A 24,237-nucleotide genomic window follows, 5' to 3' on the forward strand; every position below is an offset into this window, starting at 1 on the left:
ATCAGCATCGTGCGAAAAACTTTTCAAGCCTGAAATTATACTTTTAAAAAATTATTCACCTCCTCAAACTTTCCTTAATATTGCAACTATACCGAGCTATTTACTGAGATGAGACGAAACAGCAGGAAAACGTCGTTGAATTGGACAAAATTACCATTTTTGAAAAAATTAAATATATTCACGCTGATATTCTGAAGTACTCACTCAAGCATAGCAATATTTTCATTAGCTTATCCACAGGATTGCCGATTCGCTTCGCGAGTCAGAGTGTGCTCTTTTAAAACGAAGCTTGTTTAAATAAGCGTCGAAAGCAATTTCATAAACTTTGTCGCGATTTCCTTGTAAAATTGGACTCGAATTTGTTCTCAAAATGCCAAGGAAACATCCAGCGAGCGATAGTCTGAATTGGTAAATTGGGAAACGTGGAGAATGGAGCGAGAGAAACGAATTATATCAGAGTACATACTGAGAGGTCTGAATTTCAAAGCAACGAATTTGGTTGGTTTGCAAAAGAAGACGAAAGGAAGCGCTCCATTCGTTGTGCTTGAATTCAAAGGTTAGATCGATTTGTTTTGTCAAAATGATAGTTTAATATTGCTTTTATCATCGTGGCTCCAGTATAGGATTAGTTTTAATACGATATATTGTATGTTACGGAGTATAGCTGGGGTAACCATTAGGCATTACGCCATTAGTGTAAGTTGTAACAGAGAGAGAGAGTGTAGCTCTTGTATTTGTCGGGAAACAACTAGAGTAAAATATGTTCCCGGGGTGGAATTTCGTTCTCCCCAAACCTTTATACGTATCGTTTTTTTTGGCTGACATCTCTTCTTATAGAAACGTTGGTACAATTCATCCCTAGTGAATAGAGTATTGGAAAATTCAGCCAATATATGTATAGTTGTCGGACTTTTTATGATATATTTCCCTGCCAAACTTGACCGGTAATTTGATATAACAAAAAGGTAAACGTGCTGTGGTAGGAACTTTGCCGAAATTGATGGTTTACTGTGTCGAAAAGCACGTTTTATATTCTGTCTTGATTATAGTTGGAAATTTCTAGGGCAATTTAGCAGCGCATTTCACACCGTCTAAATGAAATGTAACGTTAGAATATTTGACTTTGCGCCTTGTTTTTTAATATATTGTGCTATTCGACATGAATTGAAACCTAAAACTTCCGCACAAATTTTAAATTTTTTGGTTTGGGTAAACGGCGTAAAAACCGGGTCAAAAAGCTTTGAAAAAGCACAGATTTTTGTGTGGGTTTAACGCTCCCTTTATAAAAAGTCGAGAGTTCATTCAAATTCATTATGTTTTTATTAATTTCTGACTTTACCATTTTCACTATGGAGATTTCTATTATTTTGTCACCATAAGTGGCCGATGCGCGTGATTAAGCTTTTTCAATTCGCCCGCGATGATATCTGCATAGTAATGCCCACTGGAGTATGCTGACGAATATCCAAGATATAGGACTTGCTTTTCGCAAGTAAACAAATAAATTCATGATTTGATTTCAATGACATTCAATCACATGATTTGATTTCAATTTCATATATAGTATCAAAATTGTACGACATCTTTAACCGTATGTTTGAGCGTAAGTGATGTAAGGATGTCTGATAACGTCATCAATAACAAAGAGATGGTTATTTGAAAGCTATTAAAAGTAAATTTAGGCAAGTCCAACAAGCTACGAACTTCTTCCTAGTTTTGTCAGTTTCCGTCGTACACGAGATTTAGTCAAGGAGCCCACGGATCATTCCGCTGATTGCTTTTTGTCTGAAAGCCAACCTGCAAACGAGCTCCACAAATGAACAGCGATCTCGCTAGTTTGGTTTCTGTTAGTTCGGGCATTTTTCGAACTGAATTAACTGCCCCTTGAGATCGAGAGTCGAGAATTTTCGTGACTGCGAGGCTTTTATTCTTCTATTAAATAACGCTATTTCGATCAGATAATGAGTCTTGAAACTTCCACAAATAAGTCAGTAACATTTCCACAAAAAATTTCCATTCTCAAGACTGCCATATTGTGCGAAGGATCGTGAGGGACATACTTGACATGACCTACTTTCATATTTACCAATATTCATAAGTTTTTTAAGCAGATAGCTTCTTCACTTGAGATTTCGTTAATAAATTGAAGTGGAACTTGTCCTTGTCTCCTCTGCCTCGAAAATATTCAATTCTTCGACACAAATGTTCCCATGTGAAAGTAAGTGATCCACTTCAAGCCAATACGGGCGAATCTTGGCGCTATTTTTGGCACATTTGAAATACACTTCGCCGTCCATATTTGCAATCACCACTGGGCCATCGTTTGCTACAATACAGCTACTTTGCTCAAGACAAGGATCGGCTTTCTTCCTTATTATTCCTCGCTGTAATTTTTTTTTGCAGCTTATAATGGTTGCCAAGAAGAGCATAATAGTAAAATACACTTTGCAATGGTCTATCATCTCGATTACCTCACGAAAAACTACACAGAATCCATCGTATTTCGGAAGAAAGTTTTAAAATCTTCTGTTTTGTTCTTCTCTTCAGGTGTTAAAAGGAAAACTGAGCCTGGAGCTACGGAAGAATTAGAAGCAATTTGGAAGGAGGTTTGTCTCAATTCAAATACGACCCAAATATGATATTTTTCTACGAGTCTTTTTTTCCTCTTTGAATATCTTTCAGGCACTGGAATGGGACTTACACGCACGAGACCTGGAACCGACTGATTATGTTAAAGTGAAAATCTTTGAACAGGAGAAATACTGGAAAAACAGGTAATCAGAAGAATCTCCTGGTTGTGTCTTGACATGTAAATAAAATAAGTCTAATTTCATCAATTAACAGCCAGTCGCCCTCGCAAAGGCCCGAAAGCTTTGCAGCAATAAATCTGCGTGGTGCACCTACAAATTAATAGTTATGCGGTATTATTTATATACATGTGAAGGTTCGGACTGAATTACGATATATTTAAATGGCTTTCAGACTTCTAGGAAAAGCGAAGGTATTTTTGGAGTCACTTGCGGAAAGAAAGGAAGACAAAACACATGTTGATGTCAACCTCACTGATGGCTATGGCAACCCTACTGAGGTATGTTTTGCTTGAAAACGTACGTCATTCATCTTCAAGATAGAGGGTTGTTTAGATTTCTGCTAAGGACTCTTCGCACTTCATATCGGAGTGGAATTTCCTCTTTCGCGATTCTGTTTCAATGTGCTTGTGCATCGATGTTCATTCAGGCCGGAAGTCCTCTCGTCTCTTGTCGTAACTTTCTCGATTTGTTTTGGCAATATTTTTCAATTTCTCGTTTAGTATAAATTCTCTTGCGACCTGGAATACATCTGTCCGACATCAAACGGAACTGAGGCTGAAAAAGACAAGGAAAATGCTCAAGACGACTCTGACGACGACACGGACGAAAAACGGGATTCCAAACGGTACGGGGAAAATACTTTGAAGATGTCTTTCCTTCAATGAAGACAAGTTTATTCATTCCGCCACCTTTTTGTCTTTACAGATCAGAGGAAACCAGAAAGCAACGGCTCTCTCTGCCAGACAAACCTCTTGATTTCCAGGTGTGTGAATTTTTGAGATTTGTTCTCCTTTCAAAATTCCAAAAACAGAACATCTCCTAAACTTGGCAGCTTCTTTCAAAAGAACATGGCTTCCCTCTCAATGCCACTTGACAGTGGTCTTCTTTAAGAACTTATTCGAACAGGAAACACGTTCATTCCAGCGCCTTGTCTTCTGTTAACTCAGATAGCACTCTTTTATTTTGAAATAAATTTTTCTGGGGGTTTTTACTTTAGATTCGGATTAAAGTAATCGAGGCACGTCAGCTTGAGGGCAACGACATCAATCCTGTGACCAGAGTCACTATTGGAAACAAGAAAAGACAGACGCAGGTCCGTCAGTCAACAAACAGACCTTATTACAATCAGGTATGGCGAAGTGAATATGTCAGGATAGACAGGAATATGATATACTCAACCTTGATAATAAAAATATCAGCGAATGTCGAATATGCCAGTCTATGGTATACCCAATCTTGGTAATAAAAATATTAGTGAAGGTTGAACACACTGGAATATGGTTATCTTTCTATTTAAGGAAGCTTCTCGTTTCTTTCTCCCAAAATATATTCCTTTATTCTATTCTCTTTTCAGACTCTCTTTTTTAATTTCTCGGCAATAACTCCGAATGATCTTTTTGGCCAGGAGATAAAATTCGAGGTGATAAATCTGACTGAATAAATATATGACCATGAATTTCAATTCTTTATATATTTTTTGTTAAATTCTTAAATGCCATAATAGAATGTAATAAGATTCATATTTATAGAGACATAATTAAATGAGGAATTTATAGTTCTTCTTCAAACTCTTAAGGTTTTCAATTCCCGTTTGTTACGTTCAGACTCATTGCTCGGAGTGTTCAAGGTGAGCTTTTGTAGTTCATATGTCAACTTGAAAATGAACCGTTTTCGTTGCCAATCCATTACTATCTTTCTCGTTTAGTGTGATGTGGGATTTGTTTACGATTCTAAAGGTACGGTAGATCTTTAATATACGCTTTCGACGACAACGTATTTTCCCTGCAAAAACTGCATTATTAAGCCAACTGTTTGGTTTTCTTCCATGGCATGTCGTATCGATGCATGTTTACTTCCCTCAAACCTTTACAAAAAGCCTGACAATTTATTTTGTTTTCAAGATCACTGCCTACTTCGCAAATGGTTACTACTTACTGAACCGGAGGATCAGGAAACTGTAGTCAAGGTAAATTCCTTCTCGTATTAGTACAAGGTAATATATTGCGAACACACTACAATCAGATCGATTGTCAAAACAGTGAATACAAATTCCGACCATAAGGAATATCCAAGAGCTTTGATTGAACGTCCTTGTGAAACGTGTGATATGCAGGTGTGAGATATGAAAAGCTCTTACATCGAGCCTCAATTTACAAATTAGTTTAAGCTAGTTGATCTCAAACTAGTTCAAGCCTTGTTCCTTTAACAGTAGCCTTGGCTTCATTCGAGCACACAAAGTGTATATTCATTTACTCTTAGGGTTTGGAACAGTCCACGGTTGGTCAAGATGAATCTCAGGACTCAGGAAAGACTCTTGCTGTATGTTGAAACATATCACGGTTTGTCGTCTGTTAAGCAACGATATATAACTAAATTTCTACGCCGTGTTTTGCAGGGTTATTTGAAGACCAGTATGGTTGTATTACAGCCTGGTGCAACTGCTCCGGTAAGTATGAATTACTAGTGCATGGCGTACACAGAAAATTGGATTTTTTTCCAGCCATAGATAGCTATAGGAATGCAACGAGAATACGTCATACTTTAGTATCCCTGCTTAGTCCAATGTCAAACGATTGTATTATCGATGAAAAAGTTCTACTATGTCATTGCTTTGCAATTTGTCGGCCTTAAAATATGGAAAATTAGGGATAAAGCAACGATGACTATCGTTCTTGCAAGGATAGCGTTCATGGCTAACTTTTGTATTTTGAAATATACGTTTTCGTCTTCTTTCAGCCGTTAGAAAATATTGGTAGTGATCCAGATGAGGACGACATCGAAGCGTAAGAAACAAAATATTTTTATTGTTGGTTCAATAATGTCCATAATATATCTAACAGAGAATGGCGGATTTGTTGATATTTGCAGTGATAGAGTTTGTTTTTTTAAAAGCACTAACTAAATATAACATATTTTTCTTTCAAGGAATTTGCTTCGTTCGCCCGGCGTTGCTTTGACATCTGCAGTGTTTTTTATAAAGATCTACAAAGCGGAGGATCTTCCTCAGAGTAAGCTGCAAGCATGAATGTTTTTCTTGTCTGAAACTGACTGCTGCATGAGAGTAACCACGTCTTTGAGCTAAAAGCCCATGAATACATTGAAAGAATCATAGGCATACATTGCAAGAATCGTTTGTATCTTCAAAGTTTGCTTTTTACGTTGTAGTGGATTCCGATTTTGTTCAAAACGTAAAGAAGACTTTAAGAATTCGCAAGGTAAAATACGTTATCCCAAACCCTTGCAATGTTCTACGTATGTAGCTTAATGCCACACCATCAAATTGGATTCTTTATCATGTTTGACTTAAATTCTTTGACTTCAAATATTATGTATTGTTTCTAATTTTACAGCAAGCAAAAGATTTGGTCGATCCGTACTGCATTGTCACATTTGCTGGAACCAAGGTTTGTCGCAACAAAATTTGTCCAACCAGACATCATCGTTCTTTTCTGAACAAAATAACAAAACTTCAATGATCCTCAGTGTCGCATTCTGCCATTTTCCGTCTGTCTTTAACTCTATGATCCATATTTCAGGCGACCAGCGAAATCATTTATTCTTCCAACAATCCGGCATTCAACGAAATTCTTCATTTGCCATTCCAAGTAAGATGATTATTATATCTCGAGTCTTCACACCAGCATAACGAACTGCGTTCTATTTAAACTGCGAACATATAGTTCTGAAGTTTTAGAGTTAGGTAATCTTTCAAACTAAACATTTTAGTGTAGTTTTACCGTTTTACCACAAATCCAATCGTACGCTTTAGAAATCTTTTCAGTTTCATTAGATCTAAACTGATACTCACGGAATTGCAATGAAGAAAATGAAGCAGTAGTTAGTTCATGAAAACCGCTCTTTTTAACTATCGTTTTAGTTTCCGTCCATGTGTGATAGATTAAAGATTCAGTTGGTCGACTGGTGAGTGAAATTTCTCGAAATATAATATCGTTTTTAAATCAAACTATTTATATAAACTTTTTACTGATACACAACTATTTTAGCGAAGAAATAATTCGAAGTCTTTCATAGGGACCGGCTCACGGCAGACGATGTCATCGGTACAAAATTTTTTCCACTGTCAGAGATTTCGGGAAATGGCGGTTCAGGTGTGGAATGCTATCATACAATAAGAATTATTTTTAATTGCTTTTGAGGCAGCGTGCGTTGACGATTTGCTTGACAAATTTGCTTGGTGTAATTGCAAAACTAACTTGTATTATAATATTTACCATTCAGGCTATCTCCCATGTTTCGGACCCTGTTTTGTAAACCTGTATGGTTCGACCAGAGAGTTTTCGGATTTGCCAGACGAATATGAAGAACTAAACCAAGGAAATGTGAGTTGTTGTCGACAAAGATCATTTATCACTGCTCCAACAACAATAGTTTTGTGTGTTGAACTTTCATGAACAACCGGCTCAGCGTCTTTGTTTTTGAGTGATGAAAAACTGCCTCAATCGTTTCTGAAATTCAACGAGGAGTAAAGGACTTTAGGAATATACAATACTATAAAGCTGACGTTTTCTTTTGCACATATTTAGGGAGAAGGCGTCGCTTATCGTGGTCGAGTGTTGATTGAACTGGAAGCAAAACTCAACACGAGCATCACCACGGAGAAAGACACAATAAGTCAATCAGACGTTCTCAAAGTCCAGGTGAGAAACAGCTAGAAAACTCTCCTGGAAGTTTGCATGTCCAATTTGTTATGTAAACTTTCGAAACAAGTTTACGTCTAAAGTTCAGGGGTCGGTTGTATCAAGCCCGTTTAGCTTAAACGGTGGATAAGTTCAAAATAGAAAGCAGGTCTATCGTTTTATTTAACAAGCAAACTAAATGCTTTTGACCTTAATACAAAGACACTGTTTACAATATATTCATTGCATAATATTCAAGTTGACATATTCAAGAGAGAAGTAAGAGTGTTATTTAATTTTGACTTATCCACCGTAAGCTAAACGGGCTTGATACAACCGGCCCCTGATGTTTAATAAGTCTTATATGGTTAATAAACTAAAGGTTTGTGAATCCCAATTATCATTTTGATCAGGAAAGATTTCAGAATTGTGTTTTAATTGTTTCCCATCGTCTTCAGCCGTTCATGCGACGCTCAAAGTTTCGTCTTCTTGCAAGTTTTCTTGAAGCAACCATGTTGTCAGTTCACGACTCGCCAATTGAATTTGAAGTCAGCATAGGTGAGGAGAATTTGATCAAGTCAAGTGCTAGGAGTCTTGAGCCAGAACTGATCTCTATCAATTCATAATATGATAGGTAACTATGGTAATAAACTGGACAACTCATTTAAACCATCGTCATCCACAACTCCTCCCACAAATCCCGTGTTTGACGGCGAGAAGTACTACTATCTGCCGTGGTCAGGTACCAAGCCCTGTGTCCGCGTGGATTCGCATTGGGAAGATATAACATTCCGTCTAGGAGTGTTGAACAAGCTATTAAAAGCTTGTCACAGACTGGTAAGAAGGCTAATAGGCTATATTTGTTTTCAAACAAAACCAACACTCATCTTATAATGGGCAATGGCAATTCCTATTCTTAGAGGATGCATTTTGAATGACAATTTATTTGAAAACTCTTCTTTCATTCAATTTTGTTGTAGTTATATTGTTATAAGCGAGACTAGAACCTCTTTCATGTGAGATTAACTCATTTCTTTCTCAGGAAAAGAACATCGAATTAGTAAAAGTTATTCTATCGAAAGGCGAAGAGACAGAATGCTTGGAGGTTCTTTGTCAAATCTTGGACCAGCTTCTTGACGACTGCAGGTATTTAGTTCTTCGTATAATCGTATTCTCATTGTGAATTTAGAAACGTCGACGTCAAAAATCATATATCGACAAGACAATATTTAAATAAATTGTTTTAGGATTAGTTGACTGTTAACGTTTCTAATGGCGAGTTTCGACGATTGAATTACGATATGTAAAAAAAGGGAATCTTTGGCCTCATGCATAAGGCCGATTGATTTCAAAATTTCCCGCAAAACAGTGGGCAAACGTTTAGGAATTTATTGTTTCAGTATGCTTACAAGGAATGTATCATAAATGCATAAAAGTTTCCTGTTGTGAACCAAATATAGTCGCAAAGGTCATGAACCGTAAAGATTAGATTGCACTGGAATTGGTATTTCCAGATGAAAGACTAGGTATTCGGTTATGCTGTTTGTCGATCGAATTTTTTTACTTTGGACTTTGTCTACCTATACGAAGTTCTCCCTATATAGCAAGATGAAGAGTTATTTGTGCATGGTTGTGTTACAAGATGTGATTTGATTGTGTCAACAAAGAATATGGCCGAGGGTTTCGACACAAATCGCTTTCAATTAACTGTTGATCAAAGCTTCATTTGCTCTATCTGCCTTGGTGTTTTAAAAGATCCGATGCAATGTGAAAACAACGAACATTATTTCTGTTCATGTTGCATCAAGAAGCATCTGGAGAAGACCTCGCTCAGTTGTCCTGTCTGTCAACAGAAACTGACCGTAGAGACGTTGCGTAAAGCACCGAGAATTATTTCAGATTTCGTTTCACGTTTGAAGATCAATTGTGACCACGCTGAGAGAGGCTGCGACGTGGTTCTCGAACTCGAAGCACTACCAAGACACGTTCAAGACTGCGAGTACACGCCAGTTCATTGCTCCAATGAAGGCTGCGATGATGTCGTCAATAGACGAGATGTTAAACAACACGAGACCGAACTATGTCGCTTCAGGATGATGTCCTGTGACAACTGTCGAGAGAAGATGCCTTACAGTAAATATGACACACACGGCTGTGTCTTACGACGTGATGTTGACGAAATGAAGAAAGATCTCGCAGGAATGAAATCGACGCAAAATGAAATTATAAACGAGATGAAAGAGAGCAGAAAGGAAATGGTGAGAATGGTTGAAAATCTGGCGATGTCGTGTCGAAATGTAAACAAATTGGTCGATTCCATGAGTTGTGATATTGTCGTCATCGGAGGAGTGGATCCGAATAGAGATCAGGTCATCTCGTCTGTCGAGAAACTCAACTTGTTCAATCAAACGTGGACAAGACTAGCTGATTTAAAAACAGCACGATTTGGTTCAGCAGCTGTTGTGTTTCAAAATCAGATTTTGCTTTGTGGTGGTTCTTGCAGCTGGAAGGTTTTGAACGATTCTACGGACAGTATCGAGGTGCTAAATATGAACAGCAATTACTCAGAATGGAAGCCGTTTTCTGTCAATCTCCCTATCAAGGTATATGGTCATCAGTGCGCCATCTACGGTGATTGTCTGCTTATTATTGGTGGCACTCGCGATGATGTTAGATATTTTGATACGATATACGAGTTGCTTCTTGTTCCACCTTTTTCATCCAAGTTGCTCTGTCGCATGAAGAAGAAACGAGCGTTTCATGGAGTCGAGTTGTTTGATGATAAAGTTTTGATCGCTGGTGGAAGTGAAGCAGGAACGGGTGTGGAATTTTTGACATGAAATGAATGCATCGAAATGCCGCCGTTACCATTTGCGGGTATGGCGACAGTACGTCGAGATGACACCATGCTGTTGATCGAGGGATGGATGACAAGGACAACGTCAGCGATAAGATCATCCAATATGATCACAAAACTGGCCAAAGTGAAGTCCTGTTGGTTATGAATAGAAATCTTGTTAGCTGCGCTGCTTTGTATCAAGAGAACGCGCTTGCGGTGATCGGTGGAGCGCAAGAGATACCGTTAAAAACGCTGTCGACGAACTAACTTGTTATAACTTTTCATCGCGTACTTGGACAAAACTGCCTTCAATGGGCGAACAGAGGTGTCTATCTTCCACAGTTATTGTCAAAAGGAAAATATTCGAATTTTGACATTTCTATACAGACGAATATTGATATACTAAGGCATATTTCAAACATTATACACTTCATGTTTGAAATAAAGTTGCTTTTTAGCTGCTGTTATAACATTTTAGGAGCGGAAGATGATAACTTTAAGTATATTTATCGAATGAACGGCATTACATATAGATTACGGCATTACAATGAACGTATTTCGGAGAACCCCAAAACATGAGTTTGTTCTTTACAACAGGCCGATACTTTCTGTTTCGTTTTATGTTGTTTCGTTTTTTATTTCTCTTTAATCCATGCGTTATCTTTCGCCTAAAATATACAAAGCACTGTAATTTTCGGATGATAAAAGAAAACATTATCATTGCATGCACCATGGTTTTGATGCATTTTAATACAAGCACCATCTCATGAGGTCTGGACCTTCGAAATTTAATTACTTGTTTTCATAATAGTTATATCTCGTTGACTTTGTTTTCTATCCCATGATTAGCACTAAGAACTGTTGTATAAGTACTAAAAAATATATGATGAAATTCTTTAGGTTTGAGAAATAATATTGAGACAATTTCAAGGGGTGAAAACTAGTTTTTTAACTGGTAGTGCATGATTCCTGTTGTATACCAAATATGGTTCCTAAGGTTATGACCTCTTATCACAAGACTGTCGTGAATTTGCATTCCCCTAGAAGACCAGTTCAAAGTAATAAATGGGCGGATTATCCACTGAATACAAATCTAATCGTTTTGCTTTTAACTTTGTCTTTAAAGACACAGAGTCGTTTCTAAAATGCGCTTTAGATTTATAAAGAGGTGTTTCTGGTCGTGTTAAAGATGTGATTTCATATGGCATCGGCAAAGAATATGGCTGAGGGTTTCGACACAAATCGCTTTCAGTCAACTGTTGATCAAAGCTTCATTTGCTCGATCTGCCTTGATGTTTTAAGAGATCCGATGCAATGTGAAAACAACGAACATTATTTTTGTTCATGTTGCATCAAGAAGCATCTGGAGAAGACCTCGCTCAGTTGTCCTGTCTGTCAACAGAAACTGGCCGTAGAGACGCTGCGTAAAGCACCGAGAATTATCTCAGATTTCGTCTCACGTTTGAAGATCAATTGTGACCACGCTGAGAGAGGCTGTGTTGCGATTCTTGAGCTCGAAGCACTACCAAGACACGTTCAAGACTGCGAGTACACGCCAGTTCATTGCTCCAATGAAGGCTGCGATGATGTCGTCAATAGACGAGATGTTAAACAACACGAGACCGAACTTTGTCGCTTTAAGACAATATCCTGTGACAACTGTCGAAAGAAGATGCTTTACAGTAAATATGAAACACACGGCTGTGTCTTACGACGTGATCAGGTTAACGAAATGAAGAAAGATCTCGCAGGAATGAAATTAACACAACATGAAATTTTGAAAGAAATGAGAGAAGGCAGAGAGCAAATGGCGAGAATGACGGTCGCGATCGAAAGTCTGACGAGGTCCTGTCGAAATGTTAACAACTTAGTCAATTCCATGAGCTGTGAAATTTTTGTCATCGGGGGAGTGGATATCGAAGCAGAAAAAGTCGTTTCGTCCGTCGAGAAATTTAGTTTGTGTAACCAAACGTGGGCGCCACTACCCGAGTCTAAAACACCACGTTGTATATTTGCAGCTGTTGTGTTTCAGAATCAGATTCTGGTTTGTGGCGGTTCTTCGTCCAGATTTTTGAGAAATTGTTTAGATAGTATTGAAGTATTCGATCTAAATAATCATACTCCAGAATGGAAACAGTTTTCTGTCAATCTCCCTGTCAAAGTGGCTGGTCATAAGTGCGTCGTCTATGGCAATCGTCTGCTAATTATTGGTGGCTGTTCAAATCTTTCTGCGTATTTTGATACGATATACGAGCTGCTTCTTGTTCCACCTTATTCATCCAAGTTGCTCTGTCGCATGAAGAAAAAACGAGCGTTTCATGGAGTAGAGTTGTTTGATGATAAAGTTTTGATAGCTGGTGGAAGTACTGGTAGTGAAGCGCAAAGTGATGTGGAACTATTTGACATTACAAGAAATGAATGTGTCGAAATGCCGCCATTACCATCACCTGTTAAAACTTTGGCAACAGTTCGTCAAGATGACACCATGTTGTTGATCGGAGGCCTGAATGACAAACAAAATGTGAGCAATGAAGTTATCCAGTATGATCATAAAACTGGCAAGAGCAAGGTTCTGTTGGTCATGGAGACACAGCTAATTGGCTGTGCTGCTGTGTTTCAGGGAAACATGCTTGTGGTAATTGGTGGTGGGAAAGAGGCTCCGGTTAAGAACAGTGTAAATGAAGTAAATGGTTATAACTTTTCATCACGTTCCTGGAAAAAACTGCCTTCGACGAACGAACAAAGATATTTATCTTCAGCTGTTGTCGTCAAAAGGGACACATTTCAATTATGACAATTTCATTGACCATCATGTTGCAAATTAACTGTTATGAACAAATTGAACAGCAATAGATATATACTATTAATATACCTTAATGTCGAATAGTCGAACATTAGATCATTTAATTTTGGCCATAGTGGCGTTCAAAGATTAACTTTTTGCTGTTAACTACTCCAAATAGCTTGTTTAGGTGAAATTTGTATAATGATTAATAAAATTTAAATAATTGATTGAAATAAAAAAATATTATTTTCCACAATAATTATTCAGGATTGGAAAAATACGGAGCTCTCAGTATTAACCTTCGCTGAATAACATAAAATGGGAAGGAATGAGTCTTTTTAATTCGATACACAGCTGCTATGGGACGTTTTTTCTTGTTTTTAGGAACTGTAGTACTGTCGATTCTCTCATTTGCATTTCTGATAGTGCCCTCATCTTTTTCCACTGAGCTATATATTATCAGTCACTCTTTCTCTAACACGTAATATATAATTATCGTTTCCAGGCCTCTCCCTAACCTCCACGCCAGAATGCACGGAGTTACCAATCTGGACTTGCTGTTGAACGACAGACGAAACTCTACATTGGTAAGTGACCAATTTTTTATGAACTACCCGCTTGCCGTTATCTGTCAGAGAAACACATTGTGTTGTCCTAGCTACGCTTAAATGTCCTTCGCGCAACGCAAGTGAAATTAAATCAAGCCTCAATGAACCACCATAACTTTCTTCTCTTCTGAAGAGTGACATCGCCAATGATGCGTTCAAACTTCGCAACAATATCGTCGACCTGAGTGATGCTGTTTTGACAACGGAAGGATTTCTCAAAAAGTTACAAAATATTGCAATCGAGGTCAGTGTAATGAGTCGATATACATACAGTCTAAAGCTATCAGAGATCTCTGTATTTTGAGATTATGAATGTCTTCTTTTTAGCCTCAAAACAGCATGCCAGACGTGATCATTTGGATGTTAAAAGGAGGGACGCAACGAATTGCATACTGTCGTATCCCAGCACACGAGCTTTTGTATACTCCTGAAGAAGAACAGAGAGGAATGCGTTGTGGAAAAGTCATTGATATTAACTTGAAGGTTAGTTTTTAACTGTGACTGAATGAAGTTATATGATGCTGATTTCGGAAAGGTTTTTGGAGAATCATGGAATATCGCTTGTGTTTTGCTATGTTTATAACCGTGAATCTTCATTATTTTCTACAGTATCCAGGAAAAAGAAACAGAGACAAGGAACTGCCTGAAATACCGGCTCTGCTTCGAGTGATGCTGTGGTTGGGTCTGGAGAAATATCAAGGCGAATGGGAGGAATTGAGGAAGAGTGGAGGAGATCTTTCGCTCTTTGCTGAAACTGTAAGTCTGGATTGCCTCTTGCAGAGAAATGGTTCACTAGCGAATCATTTGCATTTTCGCTTGGCTTGCATGGGTGTTCTCGATCATTTCAAAAAAATATGCAAAGATTTCGCTAGTGAACCACTTTTTTCGCAGCTAACCAAATCAGATAACGTAAAACCCTGTGGCCGAAAATTATTTTTATTTATCACAACGTGTATCCCTTCTCTTCAAAATCTACGGTACCTCAAAGGTAATACCGTAATAACAGTTTTTACGATACATCTTCTGTAGTATGAAAACCAGATGTGGTTGGGTCAATGGACTTCAAGAGGACTGACAAGACCTTCCTTTTCTAACGCTAAAGGAACGGTACGTTTGCAAACTTATACAACACGCCAAACCTCTGTAATATATAGACACATACTTAGCTCTCAGTTGACTGAAAACTATTATTTCATCCTATTTTTATTATACTCTACCTACGGACAGTAGCTTTCAGATCAGTTTTGCAAATTTGAAATTCTAACAAACCTTTTGTTTTTTGTAGCTCAAGCTTCCGAAGGATAAATTTGTCGAGCCAGTTGGTTGGAAATTCGATGGTTCGTGGTTTATCAATCCTGAGCTAAGGTAAGCTATGATGATGCCATCCAGCCAAGCCAACACTATTGTCTTTGATCGCCTGGTAAATCCCTCGAGAAAAGAGCCGAGATATTTGGAGCAAACATGTACATATTTTATTGATAAAAAGCATTATCCTAAAAATTAAGAAATACTCTACTGTGTGATACTTTTATCTAGTACTCATTTCCGCAAAGATACCGGTCATAAATGGTTCCTTGAGGACGCATTTCAAAACGAATATCGAATGTTTCCGGGCGGAAAATGGTTGCCAACGACAGATTCACCTTGGACTGACATTGTAAGCATAGAGTTTTCATCACAAGCGATTCAATTGCGCCGTTTAAAGTATATTTTGATTGCTTTCATCAGAACGGCGAGACGTTATCAGACGAACAAGGAAATGCAATCCAATCTGTCGACGCCATTAAACCACCAAAGGGTTGGGACTGGTCTAGTAAAGACGGGTGGAAAATAGACTTGAATCGGGCCGTGGATTTTGATGGTAAAAGACTTGTCGACTTCTTTCCTTGTTGTTACCCGGGAATTGATTTTGTGTTTTTTCTTGCCAGGTTGGGAATACGCCGTTGAGACAACATTTGGATCGACAAACTTCGAAGCTGTTGAAAAGAAATATCATTTTTGTCGTCGAAGAAGACTTGTGAGAGAAAGACAGAGCGTTGAGGTTCAGAAGCGTGATCCAGCGATAAAGGTATGAACAGTTATGAGTAGGTTTGCCAGTTGAGCAGTACTGTTTGCCTTGCTGGCTGGGTGTTGTTAAAACAAGCTGGTCTATAGCACTCAATGCTTCGTTTTATTCAGTGTTTTACTTTCAACCTTCCTCAATGTCAGTTGAACATTGTAGTACTGCTAGTCTGACTGAGTGCTGACTGTTGCTACTAATACTAGCCAGACTAGTCTAGTACTTACTGCTTTGCAATGTTTTATTCAGTGTTTCACTTTCAACCTTCCTCAATGTCAGTTGATCATTGTAGTACTGCTAGTCTGACTGAGTGCTGACTGTTGCTACTAATACTAGCCAGACTAGTCTAGTACTTACTGCTTTGCAATGTTTTATTCAGTGTTTCACTTTCAACCTTCCTCGATGTCAGTTAATCATTGTAGTACTGCTAGTCTGACTGAGTGTTGACTGTTGCTACTAATACTAGCCAGACTAGTCTAATACTTACTGTTTTGCAATGTTTTATTCAGTGTTTCACTTTCAACCTCCTGATTCAATCATTTTTCTTCGTAATGAAAAAACTCAAGCAATATCCACTGTATGCGAGTTTGTTTTTCAGGCGCCGGAAGACAGCAAGTCGAAGGATGGCTGGGAGTTTGCCAAGGCCTTCACGACAAGATTCCACAGCAAAAGGAAAGGATTCGACATGGTTCGACGTCGAAGATGGCACCGAAAATTAATACGCGATGACCCGAATGCTCCAGAACCTGTGTTCAGTCTGACAGTTGGAAAGGTGAAGATATTTTAGGTGGATTTTCCTAAAAGAAGATTTTTGTCAACCGTGATGTCAATATTTTGTATTGAATTTATTTTAGGGCAAGGATGAAGAGGAACCTGTTTTAAATGCCCCACGAATTTTTCTTTATTTTAAAAGTAAGTAAGAGCAAATAGTTCGAGTTTTCAAGACGTATCGAAATGTTTATTGTTTTCTTCAAATCTTTGTACAGAACCGCTAATGTGCCAGTTTCGAGCTCACATTTATCAAGCAAGAAATCTTTTGCCATCAGATCCAAATGGTCTCGCAGGTATTACAGAGAACTCCTCGTCACAAGAGAGAATGTAGGAGCGCTTTCCTTCAAGCGGTCAAAATGTTCAAACCGGTTGTATTTTGAATTGAAATAGCCGGTGTATTTTGTTAAGAATGTTGCTATGAAACTGCCTTTTCCGTGCTAGGCAGATGTGAATAACTTGAATGCAGAGTTCTCGAAAACTCGAATACCAGTAATCTGTCTGTAATGAAATACAACAGGACCTGTCTAGCCGTTTTTACCGTATAAAGGAAGCACCTTAGTGCATCGTATTTTTACATATTACAGTATTTCAACTGAAGTTGGCCATTTCATTGCACTAAAAAGCTCATCATTTTTGATTTTCTAGATCCATATGTCCAACTATCGTTTGGTCCTCGAAGCGCAACGTCCAAGATTATCTTCAAGAAATTGAATCCGACCTGGGACCAAATGCTGGTGCTTGAAAACGTTCCCATTTACGGCCATTTCGATCAGTTGACGGAAAATCCTCCGGACGTTTTACTGGAAATATTTGACTACGATCCGGTGGTAAGTGCATTTCAGTGCTAGTTCATTTGATTATTTCATTCTAGATTTCGCTTTTTGTTTGTTCATCATTGGTGAATCAGATGGCATTGATCTTAGCGCTTGTAATAAACTAAGTCGTGTTTTGTTTGGTAATATATGTTTAGGGTAAACACGATTTTCTTGGCCGAATTCAAACAGAACCTTTAGTCTTTCTACCAGAACAGGATTCGGCGCCCACGACGCGATTGTCTTGGCACAAAGTGTGGAACGGAGCTGATCATTGTGGAGACATTCTGGCTGCTTTTGAACTCTTTGTGGTAAGATAGAAATGTTAAACGATAGTCTTGTAAGAACTGATAACGAACGACAGAGAATGTGTATGACATTATTGCAATCTTTTCATTCAGGATGAAGAACATTCTGCACCATCTCTCCCGTCTTCTGTCAACGGTTTCTATGCGATTCCGCCTGAAATCCGACCCGTTGTGCAAAGAACAGCTGTAGAAGTAAGTTGTCTGTTGTCGTACATATTCAATAGGACGAATTAAGAGCGTTGCTTGTAGTGAATAACTATCAGTAGCGTATCAAGCCTGACAATATGTCCCGCTATGCTAATATTTCGGTGTTCATTGACTGCGAAAACAATGAATTTCCAAAGATATGAATAATTATAACAACTCGAAATTTACATAGCGGGACAAAATCGTCAGGCTGACTACGCCACTGATAACTATTGAATAGAACCTGTGGAAAACTACCACAAGTTCATTTAATCGTAAGATTATTAGAGTAATAGTCCTAGCTAGCATCAGTTAATCCAATGGTACTCCTTTCTTTTGCCTCAAAGGTGTTATGCTGGGGTGTTCGTAATCTTAAACGGTTTCATGGCATGAACATAAAATCGCCGATAGTCGAGATCGAAATTGGAGGGGAAATCAAGAAAACTGGCAGTCTGAAAAATATCAAAAAGAATCCAAATTTTCAAGAGAATCGAATACTCAACTTTGACGTTGTAAGTTGCCATGCAATCAAATTGCACGTTCATGCCTGTTCAACCCAGTAAACATCTAAAGTTTTCGTGAATGAGCTCTGACAGTAGGTATCATAAAAAGTGACATATATTTGTTTTTTATTAGGATTTGCCAAAGGAAGATCTCTACACTCCGCCAATCACAATCCGAGTTCGAGACAGTCGTTCGTTTGGTCGTAATCCTACCGTGGGGGTGTGCGTCATCGAGAGTGCCAGGATATTTCGGGGCAAAGAACCTCTGACTCCGATGGTCGAGGGCGCTGAACAAGGTGAGCTGATCTTAACTAATATAGAAAAACTATTGATAAGGAAGAGAAAGGATTAGGTAAACGCTTTATTTTCTTTCTTAAACATTTTCGAGTTCATTTTACAGTAAACACGTATATCGACTTAAATCATCTTTGCGGTTTACAAATTTAGGGAGAGTTGTTAATGTACCAAATAGCTGTAATTTTAACAAAGTAATCTTTCTTACATAGCCTCATTTGACTACTCCAAAATTGATGTCGAGCAAGAAAGCATCAGTGAGGTTTGCATAAACATCATTTTGTTATTTTAAACAAATTGATTCAAGGAAATATTTCTGAATAAAAATGATCTGGATCATGATTCACAGGTTTTTATTGACGACGAGAAAGATAGCATAGATTGGTGGTCGAAATATTACGCCTCGCGTCCTGACACTCAGGAAAAGTCCATGGACTACCCGGAAAACTTCGACAAGATAAAAGTAAATAATTTTTATAAATTTTCACGTTATATTAATGCTTTTCTCGATAAAGATGTGTGTGCGACATGACCTCAATTTTCATCACTATCATTGTGATAATTTCATCGATACTTAATCGATACGTAATCTCAGTATTGATTGGGAAGCGATTCTAAGATTGATTTGAGGCAATGTGATTACTTCTGTGACCTGAAGTAGAATTTTTCAAACAGACAGAGGTTATTGGAGACAAACATTAAAATGATTTCTTCCAAACTTGCCGTGCTTTTAGATCTATTTCAACGAGTTGGAAAAGCAATTCGATCGGTTTCAAGATTTCATAAAAACGTTTCCATTGCGACGTGGAAAATTCAAATCTGTTGAAGACGACGAAGATGACGGCACTGTTGGGGAATTCAAGGTACGATGAAGGATTTGGAATGATAATAGGTGACCAAGCAAGGCGTACGGTCAAACACACAGGGTCTCTGGTTTTGGGAAAACTGGTGCGAGGGTATAAATTTATCTTTTAGGGAACTCTTTCCATCTATTCTTTACCTGAAGATCGCAGCGTCCCCTTACCTCCTCGAATATTCAGAGACGATAGATTGCCAATAGCGAAACCAGTCAAATGCACTATAAGAGTTTACATTGTCAGGGTGAGTTGAAATATGAAGACTTTGTTTCAAACTTTCTTTTAAACCTTTTGGTCGACGGTTCTCTCACAAGACCACCTTAGTATAGAAGTGATCATAAGTTTGTACAGTTACAATTGTTCTTGACTTCTTGCTCTATCCAGGCGTACGATTTGACCCCGCAAGATCTGAATGGTTTGGCAGATCCTTATCTCGTTGTCTCTCTTGGAAAGCAATGCTTTGATGACAGAGAAAATCGCGCATACAACGCGCTGGAGGTGGACTTTGGAAAGTACGAAGCCATATTTCTTGTCATTTTTATTGCCGAATTCTTTGCAATTTCCAAGAGTATTTTAATGCTTTTCTAGAGTGTTTGAATTTCAAGCTAGAATTCCAGTGGTAAAGGATCTCAAGGTTAAAGTCATGGATTACGATATGGTGTCCTCAGATGATCTTATCGGAGAAACTGTGATCGATCTTGAAAATAGATTATTATCTTTGAGTCATGCCATCGCTGGACTACCAATGAGCTATTCCACGTAAGATTTGAGCTAACAATCTATAGTTTGATGATATTTTGGTATTTGTAATATGTGATGACGATAAATGATTTGTGATGACGTTAAATGATCGATGATGATCGATGATGATGATGATAATTGTGATGATTATGATCACGACGATGATGATAATGATGACAATGATCGATGATGATGATCGATGATTATGACTATTGATGAAGTCTATGATTCTGATGATGATCAATAACGATTATTCTTTTTTGTTTTATCTCCAGATCTGGTCCAAACAAATGGCGGCTTGGCAGCGGTTACACTCCGACAGTTATCTTAGAGAATTACTGTAAATACAACAATATGCCTCCACCTCGATACAACGGATCGAATCTCATTCTTCTGAACGGAAATGCCTACTCTTTGGATGAATTCGGTTAGTTACGAAAGTATATTTACCTAGAGACATTTGACATGCAGTGAAAACCAGGTTAGCACAGAGCCAATGCGATAAACCTATGTAAGTATTTACTCAGTCTTACAAATGCATTTTCAGAACCGGAGCTAGTTGAAGACCCAAATCTTGGCCCGGAACGCGAGCGTCTTGCTCTTCACGTTTTAAACTCATTGCAATCCCTCGTTTCTGAACACGTCGAGACGAGAGATCTCATGAGCAGTTTGCATCCAGGATTTTCACAGGTAAAACGAACGTTTCTTCAATTGAAAACGATGTTTTTGCCAATCTTACTTGACGAAGAATATTATAGTATCATAAGACACTACAGTCAAAAGCTGTATTCAAATAAACATCACAGTAACGCTACGAATACACGAGACTAAGAGTGCACATTCAAACTTTCGTGTTTATAATCATTTCGACAGGGTAAACTTGAAATGTTTGTCGACATTTTCCCTGAATACAACGGACAACCTGGGCCACCAATTGACATCTCACCTCGGAAACCAAAGAAGTAAGTTGTGATCCAGTTCAGTTCAGATCCTGAATCCATTGGTTTAGTTATTTTTTTACTCAGTTCGCATCAATTGAAAATTGACTAGATACGAACTTCGGGTGATTGTTTGGAATACGAAGGATGTGTACTTGCAAGAAAGCAACCTGGCAGGGGAGAAAATGAGCGATATCTATGTGAAATGGTAGGTTTTTTCTAATTCTCATTGAAAACATTCATGCAGAAACAGTTCATCCCTTCATATAAAAGGATTTTATAAATTAATGTTGTCTGCCGGTGAGTCGCTCAAAGGTTTGGCAAACGACACTTCCTGTGATCTTTTTGTTTTTAGTTGGATGGCTGGGATAAATAAAAAGCAATCTACTGATACTCACTACAGGTCAGTTGAATAAAGCTTTTAAATTGCCCCTCGTTATCTCGGAAGATTAGCTTGATTCACATGCGTTGTATTTACTTATTGGCAAACTTTACTTCTTTCCAGATCTTTGAATGGTGAGGGAATGTTCAACTGGCGAATGATTTTCCCATTTGAATACATGGATGCAGAAAAGGTGCTGTTGGTGAAGAAGAAGGTACGGAAAGAGTAATTTTTCTTTCAAACTAGAAAGGTGATCCCTATCCTTCTATAAAAAAACCAAGATTGATTCAAGTAATTTCAAGCATTTCTCTTCATGAATTGAAAACAATTTCTAATCGTCTGTCATCTTTGTTTGCGAAACAAGCCCAATTCATTCTAGTTTTTAACGACATTCTCCACAATTGACGTTTTTCATTCGCATTATGCCGTCTTGTATAGGAACATTTTTGGTCTTTGAATGAACGAACTGAGAAGGTCCGTCCTCAACTTGGCATTCAAATTTGGGACAACGACTTGATATCAAGAGATGACTTTATAGGTAAGTTTCGGCTTTGTCCCAAATAGAAGATTTGTATTGTCCACTAATTTTTACCTTTGCAATACATTCTTGAACATCCTTATTCCACCATCCTTGTTTATCCGAAAATGATTACATGGTTTTAACTCGTTTCATACATTAATTTCAACCAGGTTCTGTTGTTTTGGACTTGGAAGAAGTCCCCATGCCTTTCAGCGATCCTGGCAAAATAAAAGATCATTTGGCGTTGATAAACCGCGCAGGAGGTTCACTGTTTGAGCAACGTCGTTTCTACGGCTGGTGGCCTGTGGTTGGTCAGGTCAAGGTCAAGCAGAAGGGCCGCTCGAAGAAGAAAAAACACAAAGTCACTAAACTAACGGTCAGAGGAAAAAAATAACACATTTTCATACCAGCAAATTCTCTATGACAAATTCCATTGGAATAAAGATTAGCATTTATTTTTTGCTAAAATAACTTATTGGTCGTAACGAATAGGCGGCATTTACTAATTCATTGAGATGAAATATGTTTGCCACAAAGAATTTGTCAGAGTTTCGGTTCAAATACTCGTGGCAAAACTGACATTTGATGCTCGCGTAAGAATTAGCGCATTTTTCATGTTGTGATGAATTGAATCTTTTTTTCCTCAGGGCAAAGTCGAGCTGACGATAGAGTTACTGGAGAGCGATGAAGCTGAGGCAAAGCCTGCTGGGAAGGGACAAGACGAACCAAACCAGCATCCGACTCTGAAGAAACCTAAGTAAGAGCATTATAGATGATGAGTTTAATAATTTGACGGCAATTGGCGAGGGAGTCACGGCAGAGAACTCTCATTAACTGTCGTCAGCATTTGAGTGAAGGAAAGGAGAGTTGAAATAGGGTTGTAAACGAATGAGACAAGTTGATGAGAGGGGATGAGAGTTGATGTGAATTGATGTGAGTGGATTGGAGTTGGTGAGAGTTGATTGTAGTTTATGTTAGTCAATAGAAGTTGCAGGATAAAAAGTGAGAGGTGATGAGCATTGACAGGGGGTAGTTATACAGACCATTCTCTCACGGGTGGGCCTAAATATTGTAGAGGGAACTAGAAAGAACAGATTCTTCTTAACCAACCACTTCGAATTCTATAATGGACTGCATCTGACTATTTTAGACGACCGGAGACATCATTCTTGTGGCTTTCAAATCCTTGGAAATCATTTCGTTTCGTCATTTGGCGAAATTACAAATGGTACATCATTGGTTTCATTGTGTTGGCGCTTATACTATTATTGATTGGCGTGTTTATATATGCTGCCCCAGTAAGTATTATCGCCTCATTTTAGGACTGGCTTTTTTGTGTGACGTAGGAATCATCAACTGCAAACAATCCCATATTTACTTTGCCTTTTTTCGCTAGGGTTATTCAGTAAAGAAATTGATGAAGGCATGAAATTCACCGTTTTCTCTCAGCTCACAAATAGTGTAAATTTTATAACTCGATACAAATCCCCCGAAGATAAATTTTAATTTTTTATAAGCTGTTATATTTTTATACCATGATAATATGGATTCAGGAAGAGATTAGAAACACGATAGTTTTATAGTCATATTTATATAAGATAGCAACATATTTGTATTTATATAATCAAAAATACTATTTAAAATTTAACTATTTTTATATATATTTTTGATTCGTGAGTGTACATGAATTGTTTAATAGTATGATGTTATAGGTAACTGTGAGGGTATAAGATCTAATAAAGCAATATTGGCGAGCTAATAGTAACAGCAGGATGAATAAATTGTCCATTGGTTTCATCACATGATCTGGTCTTCCAACTGGCTAGTGATAGTTAATGGTTTATGCGTTACGTTTTTCGGTTATCAAATCCAATTTGTGGTTGTTGTGTATCAGTGTATGTATGTTTATTGTGGTTGATTATTAGGTTTGAGACCAGATTAGTTTCGGTGGGGGTAAGGTTGAGGTATGGCTTGAGGTTGCGTTTGGGGTTGGGGTCTATGTGGGTGGATATTGTGCTTGGGTGTAGGTTGGTATTGGGTTTGAGGTTGTGATTGGGGTTGAGTTTAGAGTTGGCTTTGAGTGTGAAGCCCGGAATCAAACGAAGACGCAAGTCCGTCGCAAGTTTTTTGCTTGTGCTTGCTTGTATCTCGTTGGCTGTCTACTTGCGATGACTTGCAAAGACTTGT

General features: G+C 38.1%; 1 protein-coding gene and 1 long non-coding RNA gene across 2 annotated transcripts; both read left to right on the top strand.

The window, feature by feature from the left end:
• Nucleotides 1-517: 517 nt before the first annotated feature.
• On the top strand, nt 518-3,028 carry LOC114538144. The gene is made up of 4 exons (XR_003688682.1): nt 518-556; nt 2,548-2,606; nt 2,683-2,774; nt 2,983-3,028. It is a non-coding gene; the product is annotated as an uncharacterized LOC114538144 (long non-coding RNA).
• Nucleotides 3,029-3,332: 304 nt separating this feature from the next.
• LOC114538155 (myoferlin-like) lies at nt 3,333-23,479 on the top strand. The gene is made up of 55 exons (XM_028559273.1): nt 3,333-3,435; nt 3,516-3,573; nt 3,808-3,939; nt 4,165-4,230; nt 4,387-4,437; nt 4,516-4,546; nt 4,712-4,776; nt 5,070-5,129; nt 5,206-5,256; nt 5,547-5,593; nt 5,736-5,818; nt 5,976-6,025; nt 6,161-6,214; nt 6,347-6,415; nt 6,688-6,731; nt 6,843-6,919; nt 7,050-7,150; nt 7,355-7,468; nt 7,906-8,005; nt 8,082-8,284; nt 8,490-8,593; nt 13,577-13,658; nt 13,813-13,923; nt 14,007-14,162; nt 14,289-14,435; nt 14,709-14,786; nt 14,965-15,044; nt 15,216-15,336; nt 15,408-15,540; nt 15,608-15,747; nt 16,337-16,510; nt 16,593-16,650; nt 16,725-16,802; nt 17,155-17,336; nt 17,480-17,632; nt 17,723-17,821; nt 18,163-18,327; nt 18,452-18,614; nt 18,825-18,874; nt 18,962-19,075; nt 19,347-19,475; nt 19,588-19,713; nt 19,854-19,981; nt 20,058-20,228; nt 20,486-20,637; nt 20,758-20,900; nt 21,084-21,172; nt 21,261-21,356; nt 21,504-21,551; nt 21,654-21,744; nt 21,969-22,068; nt 22,221-22,426; nt 22,698-22,807; nt 23,201-23,348; nt 23,447-23,479. Exons 9-55 carry the CDS (start codon nt 5,224-5,226, stop codon nt 23,477-23,479), a joined length of 5,133 nt encoding a protein of 1,710 aa, XP_028415074.1. The 5' UTR covers nt 3,333-3,435; nt 3,516-3,573; nt 3,808-3,939; nt 4,165-4,230; nt 4,387-4,437; nt 4,516-4,546; nt 4,712-4,776; nt 5,070-5,129; nt 5,206-5,223.
• Nucleotides 23,480-24,237: the final 758 nt, after the last annotated feature.

The sequence above is a fragment of the Dendronephthya gigantea genome, unplaced genomic scaffold, assembly GCF_004324835.1.
Source record: "Dendronephthya gigantea isolate DGI-Jeju-01 unplaced genomic scaffold, DenGig_1.0 000176F, whole genome shotgun sequence".
In the NCBI taxonomy this organism is placed as follows: domain Eukaryota; kingdom Metazoa; phylum Cnidaria; class Anthozoa; order Malacalcyonacea; family Nephtheidae; genus Dendronephthya; species Dendronephthya gigantea.

What these genes read in the sequence shown, in the direction of transcription:
- LOC114538155 (XM_028559273.1), top strand. Translation starts at nt 5,224, where the DNA reads ATGGTTGTATTACAGCCTGGTGCAACTGCTCCG. An exon ending in CTGGAGGTGGACTTTGGAAA is followed by an intron (nt 19,982 to 20,057) that starts GTACGAAGCCAT and finishes ATGCTTTTCTAG; the next exon opens with AGTGTTTGAATTTCAAGCTA. An exon ending in CTACCAATGAGCTATTCCAC is followed by an intron (nt 20,229 to 20,485) that starts GTAAGATTTGAG and finishes TTTTATCTCCAG; the next exon opens with ATCTGGTCCAAACAAATGGC.